We start from the raw sequence: 11900 nt of genomic DNA on the forward strand, positions 1-11900 counted from the left end.
CATATGTTCTGCTTTTCCTTCAGTAGATATCATTCAGTACTTCTGTTAAGCAAAGAGCAGAGAGGGTTTCTGAGTTTTTCACCAGAATTCTTATTCTGTTGGTATCTCCACATTAGGTTGTGAGATCTCCCTGAACCATAGAAATACAGTATATGCACATTTTTGTTTTTCCCCAAAACTTTTCCTTATGTTAACTACAATAGTCGTCTGCTTACTTTTCAAACTTAGGCAATTTTAACCATGCTCATTTTTGAAATGTGTGTTTGGAACACATTATTCCTTCAAAAATTTATTTATTTATTTATTTATTTTATTTCTATCCCGCCTATCTGATCAAATTAGACCACTCTAGGCTAAAATGCACAATAAATCCCCCAAAGGCACCGATTGTTCAAATCAAGAAGAGTTCTGTTAACAGTACTGGGAGAAGTAAAATGTGTACTTCCATATGGAAATATGAATCTAGTTAATTTCTTTCTCATCCCTTGCAACAGATGCATGGATGCAAAGTAATTTTAAAAAAGGAAAAGACAAACGTTTTCCACAAGAGATTTGGCACAGCACAAACAGGGCAACCAACATACTGCTGGGAAATATCTTTTTAGAATAAAGCATTGTATAAGTTTCAGGTTTATTCCTTTTTACCTTGCCATGAATGCAGGAACTTGAAAAACAAACTTAGCATGCAGGGATAAGTTGCTATCTATAGCAATAAGAAAGAAACAGCAGAATGGAAGAAATGTAGTGTTGTCATCATGCAGCTAGTTAGTTTAATTAAAATATAGTAAACTTAAATACACCAAACTACACATTACTGAGAGCCAGTGTGTACAGTGGATAAGCACAGTGTCAGACTGAGGCTCATGAAAACTGTGTTTAGACCGTCTCTTAGCCATGAAAACTCACTGAGGAGCAACTATGGTAAAATCATTGCTTAAGCATACCTAGAAAACCCTATTAGAGTCACAATAGGTCAGATGCTACTTGAATGCACATAACATATATGACGTCATGGGGAAGGGATAAATGGCCATCTGAGGAAGTCCAAGATACCACAACTGGGATGCTAGGAGGGCTGCATTCACTCCCATGACCTATGCTTCCCCCCCCTCCTGCTCCATGCCATTTTCCTAGTTAGCCATAAACACTGATTGCCAGGTGCAAGGTAAGGGGTATATAGATACAGAACACGGTAGGGATTTAAGATGTCAAAGCAGAAAAACCAGGTTCTTTTTCTACCTCCAGCCCTGTTCTCCAGTTCAACTGGTATAATCTGCTACAAATCCATTCATGGTTTAGGACAATGGCCTGTGCAACCCCATTAAAAATCCAACGAAGACAGCTGTCTCAGCAATATGGTTATCTGAACAATTCCAGAGAAGTGCTCTTTTACACGTACACAGCCCACATTTTTATGTTTCCTAAGCAGAACACATCTGAACAAACACCCAAGAAATCAACAAAGCTCACCATATTTAATAAATGATGACTGATTTGCTTGGACATAAATGCATCTAAAATTAATGTCAACTATTTGCTTTGCTAACCTTGCTTCTAACAAAAATACCTGCACAGAAGAAAATTGCAATAATTACAAACAAACAAAAGTTCCTTTTACATCCTAATATAGAAATAAAATGGTTTTATTACTGTGTTGGATAATGTGGTTATCATTCTTTCTCATTGCCAAATGAATAATGTATTATATTCCAGCTATGAAGAGCCTGACTTAATACTCTCTGTAACACACAGTATATCCTGACTATCATTATGATTTAGTCACACTGCCTGGTATTAAACTTATACAAAGAGCATTCAGTTGACAGAACATTAGTTAAAGACAATCAATACAAAACTTTTATCTGATCACTGATATGCACCACTGTTTCCTGGAACTTCCCAACACAGTCTCACATCAGCAGGAAAGTATACAAAGTCTGTCAGCATACAATTCCCTTTAAAACAAGACCTGTTCAGGAAGACTTGGGAATTATGCCTTGGCATGACTCTGAATACTATTGGCTGGGATCAGAAAAATCTTGCATATTTTGCTTTGCTTCAGCTATTTTCCCTGTCTGCTCATAAAGATACATTCTCTAGCTTACTTCCTTTAAAAATTTTTCTCAGAAATCCAAACATAACTGAACATGACTGGAAACATGGACATGGTACAAATTTGGAGTTTTCACGAGTGTAATTTATTCATAGTAAAGCAGACTTACCTTCTTGTAGGCACACAGGTTTATCACTTGGCTTCCAGCCTAAGGAACCATTAAAATGTCTCTCACAAAGCTTTTTGAAGGGACCCTTAAGCCTGTATCCTTCTTGGCAGTGAAATCGAACTACCGAACTTTCAAAGAAAACACCTGCGCTGGGCATCTTATATCCATATTCAGGGAACCCAGGATCAGCACAAGCATGGAGTTCATCAAAACCTGCATCAACAAAGAGAATACTGATGTTCAGTCAAATGTCTTCAGTTGTACTTCTCATCTCAAACATCAGATTAAGGCGGGTGTACAGATTTAATTACTCTGACAGTTTCAGAAACTGAGGAGTGGGAACGGAAACAAAATGTTGCAGATGATTTGGGCCTTTGTGCTCACTTTCTGTTTCACCAGGCACGGTCTCCTCACCCTGTTTAATCCCATCTCCAGTCATTAGGCACTACTGCATTTCATATGCTTTCTAGCTAGCTAAAACGGTCTGCCTTCAAGTACTGCTCCATGTAGTTAACAGCAGGAAAATAAAAGGAACAATCAAAAAGATAAAGACAAGGAGATAAAGTGCGGTAGTGAAACCAATAAAAACAGCAGCCAGTTGAACAAACTGCAGAATAATTACATAGTCATAAAAAGTATGTATCTATCAATTCAAAGGGCAGTCTAAATAAAACTGTCTTTCACCAAGTAAAGGTCACTTGAGCAAAGCATTCATATGTATTCCTTAGCAAACTACCAAGGAGCAGTCACTAAGAAGGACCTCTCTCAAGTTCCTGTCAAAAGTTTTCAGATACTGGCAAACCAAAAAGAGTTTCTCCCAAAGACTTTTGAAACCTTGGGAGGTTTCTATGAAATATTGCCCTTCTTAAGCCTCCCTCTTTAAAGCCCATATCTCTCCCACAAACACTTACACTAGGCCTCAAAATTTCCATCTCAAATCTAGAAAGTCCCTCCCCACACTCACAGCTTAATGCTTCCACTTCACAACCTGTTCGTACCCAAATCTCTGTCTCCTAATGCACCCATGTTTGTGTTCCAATCGTATGTACACAAAAGATTTCTCTGCCTCCTGTTTCCATTCTGAAATAATTAGGTTACCTACCTGTAACTTTGGTTCTTCTAGTGGTACTCTGTGAATTCACATACAGTGGTGCCTCGCTTAGAGATTGCCACGTTTAATGATGTATTCGCTTAGTGATAAGGTTTTTGGAGCGATTTTGCACTCTGTTTAGCGATGTTTCCAATGGGGAAATTTCACATAGCGATGTTCGGGACCTTGCTTCGCTTAGCGATGACAGTTTAAATCCCCCTGTTTCACTTAGCAATGTCCGTTTTCACTATTTTAAATGTGTCTTAAAATGTTCAAAAACTGTTTAAAATGCTTGGAATCGTTAGTGCACCTTTAAAAACCTTTGCAAACTTAATTTGGCTTTGTTCTGACTCTTCGTTAATTTTTGGTGAATTTTTTTCAAACCTACAGTTCAATGCATTCCAATGGGGGAGGAATAAATTCACCAAAAATTAACGAAGAGTCAGAACAAAGCCAAATTAAGTTTGCAAAGATTTTACAAGGTGCACTAACGATTCCAACTGGATTATCCGGTTTTCAATGCATCTCTATGGGAAAACGCATTTCGCTTAGCGATGTTTTCCCATAGCGATGTATTTTTTTTGAACCAATTAAAATTGTTAAGCAAGGCACCACTGTAAATGGGTTAGTCCTGCGCAGGCGCAGGACTAACCCATTTGTGTGCATCCACAGAGACCACTACGAAGAACATCCTGCTTCCTTCATAGAAACTTATAGGGATGTCTAAACAACAGTGTTTTCCACTTTAACCCTCCTATCTCCCATCTCTTTTAATGCAAATAATCATCATTGTAACAGTCACCATTATAATCATCATAATCCCTAAAGGAAACAAAAGAAGTAGGTGCATAATGTGTTTTGATCTCTAGAATAAAACATTCTCCGTCAGGAAGCACCACAAAATCTGAAGGGTTATTTCCCAATGTCCCTCCATGCCATGGTTTAGGTAACTGGCTGCAGAGCCTGAGGCTGGGAGTTCAATTCCCCACTGTACCTTCTTGATATGGGCTGGACTCATAGGGTCCTTTCCAGCTCTGAAATTCTTTGATTATAGATTATAAATGAATGTTTGAATGATGCCCCCACCTATCAATTCAAAGATGTACTTTCAGAGCCCACATTACACGTAGCAGAAACTGTGAAGGACAAAAATGAGAGTTTCACAAGCAATTGAATTAAGTATCCCTTGGGAGAGGTTATTTCTGTTGGGGTTGGATAGGAATTTATCATTTTGTTTCCAGCTCAGGAGCTCAGCAAAACAACCTGGAGTTCCTTTCAGCATGCTTCTTGGTGGCTCCACTTAATCTCCCCCATTCCAGTTTTTGAAGTGGTGGTAGCAGAGTCAGCAGCAGAAGAAGTAGGATGACCACCACCAGCAGCATTGATGCTGCTGCCATGTTGGGGAACAACGACAAAGGTATTTTTATACAAATGTGGTGGAGGCCTTGCAGGTTACTTGGCTATTATAAAAGGAGGTTGTGACTTGAAAAAGTTCAGGAACCACTGATGTATATGCATGCTGTGAAGAAAGCTGATTTCTTTACTTCATTCTGTCTTTGCAAGAAAGCTCATGTTTGATTAAGAACTAACACAGGGAAGGTGACAAAATTTAAGGTACTGACATCCCAAGTTATTTAGGATTTAAAAGAAAGAGCGAGGACCTTGAACGGAACGTGGAAACAAACAGCAAAATTGGGCAGTACTTCAATTAGACTTTTAATAACTCAAAAACATGCATAGATTAACTTTTAAATCTAGCACATTTCCTCATCAAGTTGAATACTGAAGGCACCTGTTGGATCTAAAATACATCCTGTGCATAGACTTTTTTTTTTGAAGTTTTTAGACTTCAGTGGTTTAATAAAGGTACTATCAACCTTTATTTTATGATTTCATACAAGAACCGCACTGGGTGTCAATGAATTTGTGCCCTTTTCATGCATGTCCTAGAGTAGCAACAAACATTGTCATACTAAGATATATCTGTCAAGAATAAATGAACTGTGTGGTAATGACAGTGTATGGTAATATCTGTAAATCTTGGCTCTTGAAAACAGCAGAATTCTGTCTGATTTCTGTACAGTTCAAAGGACTGTATCCTTATTTAGTCAAGAAAACTGTTCAGTCTTACAGTTCCCTCCTCAGAAATATTATACTCAAGTAACATACAAAATGTTCTGGCATGCTGAGCTTTTAAATTCACCCCAGGCAAAAAATAAGAATAAACAACTTAAAAGACAATTTATTTGGAAAAAACAGGCAAAATATTAAGAAAACACACACACACACACACACACACACACACACACACACACACACACACACACACACACACACACACACACACACACACACACACACACACACACACACAGAGCAGCAGAGGGTGTTTAAAATCTGGAGACAGAAGCTGCTATGTCAGGGCAAGACAGTTGTAATTAAAACAATTCCATAGAAAACTAGCACTTTAATACTTTACATCTCAGTGGCTGTCAAAATGGAAATGCCACAGAAGGGGAAGCAACTGCAAACCTACACATGATCTCCAACTGTATGAGCAAAATATTATGTGCCAAAGGCTTGTGCAAGACTTTTCCCCCTGCAAAAAGTAACTGAAGGACAGTGTGTGGTGCATATTTTGCACTCAAGCTAAGAGTAAAGTTCTCACCGAAGCAATGGCTAAAACTACAACCATTGGGAATTAGTCTGACTTATCAGTGAGAACCGATTAGTCAGAGAACTCTTTTCAATGACAACAGATGTCAAGAGCTATGGAAAGAATATTTCAGCACAATGCAAGCCCAAAACTTGTTTGTTTTAATTTAATTTTGACCCTGACTTTCTTCTCAAAAAAAGACCCAAGGTGGCTTACATCATTAAAAGATAACATTTAAAGCTAAAAACAGTAAGTATACAAATATTAAAAACAAACAAATACCACTCTGATAAATGGTAAAGAAAAACAGTACTAAAACCTATTCAAAGCAGTAAGGCATAACAATAAAAATCCTACTCAGGGAGACAGCCACTAAGTGAAAGCTTGCCTGAAGAGAAAGATCTTTGCCTGCTTGCAGAAGGACAGCAAAGTTGGGGCCAGTCTGGCCTCCTGTGGGAGGGAGTTCCAAAATCTGGAAGCAGTAACAGAGAAGTTCATGTTCCAAGATGGCGACCCGGAAGTAGGACATATCTGTTGCTCTCCTCTGCCAAGTTGGCTCCTTTTTTCTTTTCCTCTTTTTGCTTCTCATTCTTTCTAATTTTTACCTCTATTCTTTTGTATTTGATTTACCTTTATTGTACTTCAGTTGTAGTTATACTGAATTTTAAGTTCGTTTTTGTTTTGAGCCTCTCTTGTGTTTCTCTTTTTTCCCCCCTTTCTTTTGTGTTTTGTGTTATGCTTCTGGGTTTTTCACTTCCTCCCTGACCCCTCCCGCTTGCCTGGGCTTTGCCTGCCAAAGATAGAAGTCCTTGAACAGACTTAATGTTTTGCAGCTGGCTGGCTGTGGTCTTGAGGAATGGCGGATGGTCCCCCTGCTCCTGAGTATGGGCGTATTCCCCATTGTACTGAGATACAGCTTGTGCCACGGAGGCTTGGATTGCAGCTAGGGAATGTGATGACTCTTGTGGTGATTTCTGTTGATTTCAAACATTGACCACCATGGAACTTCCAGGCAATGCGCTGGAACTGAGGGGAGCTGTGGTTGCGAAGGACACGGAGACAACACTGCTGGTGGCTGGCTCCATTGTAAGGAGGCAAAGTCCCTGTTATCTAAGTGCAATGGGGAGGGAGGGGTGATGGGGAGACGTTTTGCCTATGTTCTTTTTTTTTTAATTCTGTTTAGCTTTCCCTAAATTGTTTCCCTTTTGCATAATTCTATATGATTTATAGTGTTAATTGTTAATTTGTTTATGTATATTGTTACTGATGTCTGATTAATCTGGATCTTATTGTGTTTATTATGTTACAGTTTCTTTATTTTGTTTGATCATTTATTTGATTTGATTGTTAATTCTGTTACTAATTATCGGCTGGCTACTCTTTAGCTGTTAAATCTTTTGGTTTCTTTTTTTCTTTCTTGGTTGGCATGGAGTGGAAGGCTTGCCTCCCCCCAGAGGGGGACCTTTTAACATCAGAGTGATTTCTGGCAGAGGGACATATGGTGTAGGTGCTTTTGCTCTTCGTTCCAGAAGAATGGTGAACAGACGTTTGAAATCTGTTCACTGTTCTGGCACTGTGACCTCCTGCCAGATTCAAGGTAGTCAGATCAGCCATCCCTCCACTCTAAACCTGGTGTTGTTGAATGCCAGATCTGTATCAAATAAGTCCCAGATTATACAAGATCTGATTCTGGAGGAGGATCCAGATCTAGCATGCATAACCGAAACATGGATGGGCAGGGAAGGGGGCGTTCCCCTGACTCTTGCCTGCCTTCCTGGTTATGCAGTCCAACACCAGGGTAGACTGAAGGGGCAGGGCGGGGGAGTAGGCATTGTCTACAAAAACACCCTTTAGGTTGCTAGGCGCTCTGCTCTGGTGACGCTGGGTCTAGAAGCCCGCTCAACTGGAGAGATAATCGAGCCCTGTGGGGTTTTGTAGGGCTTGATTATCTCTCCAATGCTGTTTAATATCTATATGAGGCCGCTGGGAGAGGTCATCAGGGGATGTAGGGCTTCGTGTCATCAGTACACTGATGATACTCAGCTCTACATCTCCTTTTTTCCAAAAACAGTGGATGCTGTTTCGTCCCTTGAGCGCTGCCTGGGGGCTATTCAGCAATGGATGCAGGTGAATGGACTGAGGCTGAATCCAGGCAAGACAGAGGTCCTTCGGGTGGGTGTCCCAGACATCAGTGGTCTGGGAAACTCCCTTTTCTTTGGGGGGTGTGTGACTCTTACCACCAAGACTGAGGTTTGGAGCTTGGGTGTATATCTCGACCTGGCGCTCATCATGGAGACCCAGGTGTCGTCAGTGTCCGTTCCGCACATTTTCGTCTTTGGCGAATTGGTCCATGTGCTCATAGTCTCTCAAGATTAGACTACTGTAATGCGCTCTATGTGGGGCTGCCTTTGAGACTGACATGGAAGCTTCAGATGGTACAAAATGTGGCGGCCAAACTTCTTAAAGGGATGAAAAGGTATCAACCTACTTCCCCCACGCTGGCTGCCCATCCGTTTCTGCGTTGATTTCAAAGTTCTTACGATGGCATATAAAACCCTAAATGGTTTAGGAGCTCGATATCTGGCAGAGCGCTTTCTCCCACTCAGTTTTGCCAGAGTCACTTGTTCCAGCCAGGCCGGGCAGCTAAGGGGGCCAACGCTGAGGAAGGTCCAGAAGGAAAGAATGAGGAACTGGGCCTTCTTGGCAGTGGCCCTTCGCCTTTGGAACAACTTGCTAGTAGAGATCCGCCTGGCTCCCTCTCTGGATGTTTTCAGGAATAAACTTAAAACCTGGCTATTTGGGCAGACTTTCTCTCTTGCCATATCTTAATTTCTTATGCTCTGCTATCTTGGACCTATAATACCGTATTTGCTGGCGTACAAGGCGACTGGGCATATTAGACGACCCCCCCAACATTTCCACTCAAAATATAGAGTTCATGGCCGGCAACGAGGAGGGCGAGAAGGAAAGGAAAGGGAAGCGAACGGGCGGGTGGGCGGCAGCGGCGGAGGGGAAGGAGAAGCAGCTCTCTGGTGGCGCGTGGGTGTGCTGGCTCAGCTGTGAGGGCAAGAAGGAAAGGGAAGCAGATGGCGGAGAAGGAGGGGAAGGAGAAGCAGCTCTCCTGTGGCACGCGGGCGAGCTGGCTCAGCTGCGAGGGCAAGAAGGAAAGGGAAGCGGGTGGTGGAGGAGGAGGAGGGGGAAGGAGAAGCAGCTCTCCGGTGGCGTGCGGGCGAGCTGGCTCAGCTGCGAGGGCAAGAAGGAAAGGGAAGCGGGCAGTGGAGGAGGAGGAGGGGGAAGGAGAAGCAGCTCTCCGGTGGCGTGCGGGCGAGCTGGCTCAGCGGCGCAGGGTGGCGGGCTCTAGCCACTCAGGCATGGCCGGCTCTGCTTCCCTCCCTCCGGACCGCCCGCCTGCCCGCCCGCCTTCCTCTCTGGCCGCCACGGCCCCATGTCACTCACTCAACAGTGGCGGCGGTAGCTCCTTCCTGGCCCAAATGAAGTGCACCCGGCACACAAGATGACCCTCCCATTTGGAGGCATGTTTTTTGGGCCAAAAAGTCATATTGTACACCAGCAAATACGGTATATGTATGTTTTTAAATTTGTAAACCACCCAAAGTACACCTTTGGACTAGATGGGTGAGATAGAAATCCAATAAATAAATAAGCCATCTCCTGTGTCCCCACCAAATGCACCTGTGAAGGTGGCTGGTCTGAGAGAAAAGCCTCTCCTGATCATCATAACACCTGGGCAGGCTTACAATGGGCACAGTCTTTGAGACACCTTGAACTCAAGCCATTTAGGACTTTATAGGTTAGAACCAGCACTTTGAATTGTGCCTGGAAATGGATTGGCAGCCAGTTCGTCATCAAGTCTGAGACAGTGAACATTCTGTTCATGTTTATATATGTTGGATGACATGTATGCTTACCTCACTCATACGTTACACGCACAGCATGATCTGTGAACAGCCAGGTAAGCAGAGAGGGAACAAGATTGTGTTTCTAATTGGGATAATGCCCACCCCCCACCCCCAGTGGCTAGGAGAGTATCATTCAGATCAGGTCAAGTGTGGTAAGGTGAGTAGCAGGCTTCAGTCCCAGGCTTTATGTTCAAATTACTGTATTATGGATAAATTGAATTTTCCACAGGCCACCTATAGACAATACAAATTGACAATTGCTTCATAAATCTCATTTTGATTTACACATGCAGTTTACAAAATGGTTTATAGTAAACAAAACTAAACCAAAATATACACAAAATGAGGCTGTCAAACTGAACACCTGCTGAATGTTGGGAGAGAAACAGCTTCACAGCTGGCACAGCAGGAGTGCAATTAACACTAGAGGAAGAGAGGCCTTAAAAATTTGAAAGCTATCAAATTCTGACTTTAACGTTTGATTTTTGAATGAGACGTATCCTAGGAGCTCGTTATATTTTGCACACTCAACATGAGGCTTTTTACAGCAAAGACAAGTGCTCAAAAACAATGTCACAGTGTCACAGGAGACTGAACAATACTTTTTGCAAAATCTGTTCACCATGGTGCATGCATCAAAAAACAACCACAATTCAAATAAAGAGCATCTTACAGAAGAAATCCCAACAGCCAACCAAATGCCTAAGGGGAGCTAGTTTCTGTACACCTACTAATTTTTATTTATTCTCTGGAAAAATGAATTCTAAATTCAAGCAGAGAAAGGTAGAGCTAGTTTATAAATACAAGGCCCACATTTATTAGTGCTGAAAGTGTCACACTTAAACAAGATCAGTCTTCATAACATATATAGAAATTTATTTGCATATGGATATACTGCAATTTATAATCATACAATGCATTCGTACTATATAAAACACAAAATATAGTTGTCCTTGGGTTTACATAACTGAAATAAAGGTGGTAACTGAAACTATTATTGCATCTTACGCACCATCCTAGTAACGCCATTAAAATCCCTCATTCTCAAAGACCCCGAACATGTCAAAAGAACTATATTAGACTAATCATTGTCATGTAGAAGGCTCAGACACCTGAAGCAATCATGAATAATTCATTTAAAAATAAAAGTGGAAGTTTCTCACTGGGCTTTCAGTACCATATGCCCTTTATTAAAGCAATAACAGAGTCCATAAAAATGTAAGGTTTTTTTTAATTGCATATTTTACAAATATTTCCCATGTCAAATGATCTTCATTCTAGTCAATCAATAGAAACATTTTTTCCCAGAAATCAATATGTATAATGTTATCATCATCTTATAACTGCAGAGTTGGAAGCGACCCTATGGATAACATTCTATGCTTTCCTCTGAACCTTTGACTACAGTGTATCATCAAATTCAGAAGTGTTAAAGCTCAAGAAACTGTTTCACATTAACAATATTAAATTAACCACAATGTTATCATGAAGGCCTTGACATCTTTTGCTCTGGTCACTTCAGAACATTATTAAGCCAGCCAAGAGAATTTTCAGAGAAAAGCAAGAGATAAGCCCTTGAAAAGAACCATGAAAATGTTGCAGGCATGGAAACCAATTGTGCCAGTTTGAATTGAAAAGCCTTATCTTGCTGGAAAGGTATATCCAACTAGGGAAGAAATGATTTGGAACCAGGCTTCAATCCATTTTCTCTTTGAACTGATAGAAAATACAAACCTTTATTCTTATTTTCTGGAACCTTTTCTGTCACTATATTGAATAGATTTTGACCAACTAGCACAGTAAGGACCCGTAAAGTCTATGGGGAAAAAACCTTATAGTGGTGCCTCGCTTAACGGGCGCCCCGTTTAACGACGAATCCGCATAGCGATGGCTTTTATGATCGCATTGCGATGTTGCCTATGGGGAAAAATTGCTTTGCGATTTTCCCCCATAGCCCCATTTTCCCCCAGCGGACCGGAGGGGGCTTGGGAAGGACCGCGGGGGAGCCCTCC

General features: G+C 41.4%; 1 protein-coding gene across 6 annotated transcripts in view; it reads right to left on the reverse strand.

The window, feature by feature from the left end:
• The window catches only part of SUSD4 (sushi domain containing 4), a 165172-nt gene that overhangs the window by 56605 nt on the left and 96667 nt on the right, over positions 1-11900 (reverse strand). For all 6 annotated transcript variants that reach the window (XM_072990784.2, XM_072990779.2, XM_078382987.1 and 3 more), the window contains one exon: positions 2223-2435. In XM_072990784.2, coding sequence (XP_072846885.2) covers positions 2223-2435 — 213 coding nt within the window. The remainder of the gene's footprint in view (positions 1-2222; positions 2436-11900) is intronic.

Source organism: Pogona vitticeps, chromosome 1 (assembly GCF_051106095.1).
Source record: "Pogona vitticeps strain Pit_001003342236 chromosome 1, PviZW2.1, whole genome shotgun sequence".
Classification (NCBI taxonomy): domain Eukaryota; kingdom Metazoa; phylum Chordata; class Lepidosauria; order Squamata; family Agamidae; genus Pogona; species Pogona vitticeps.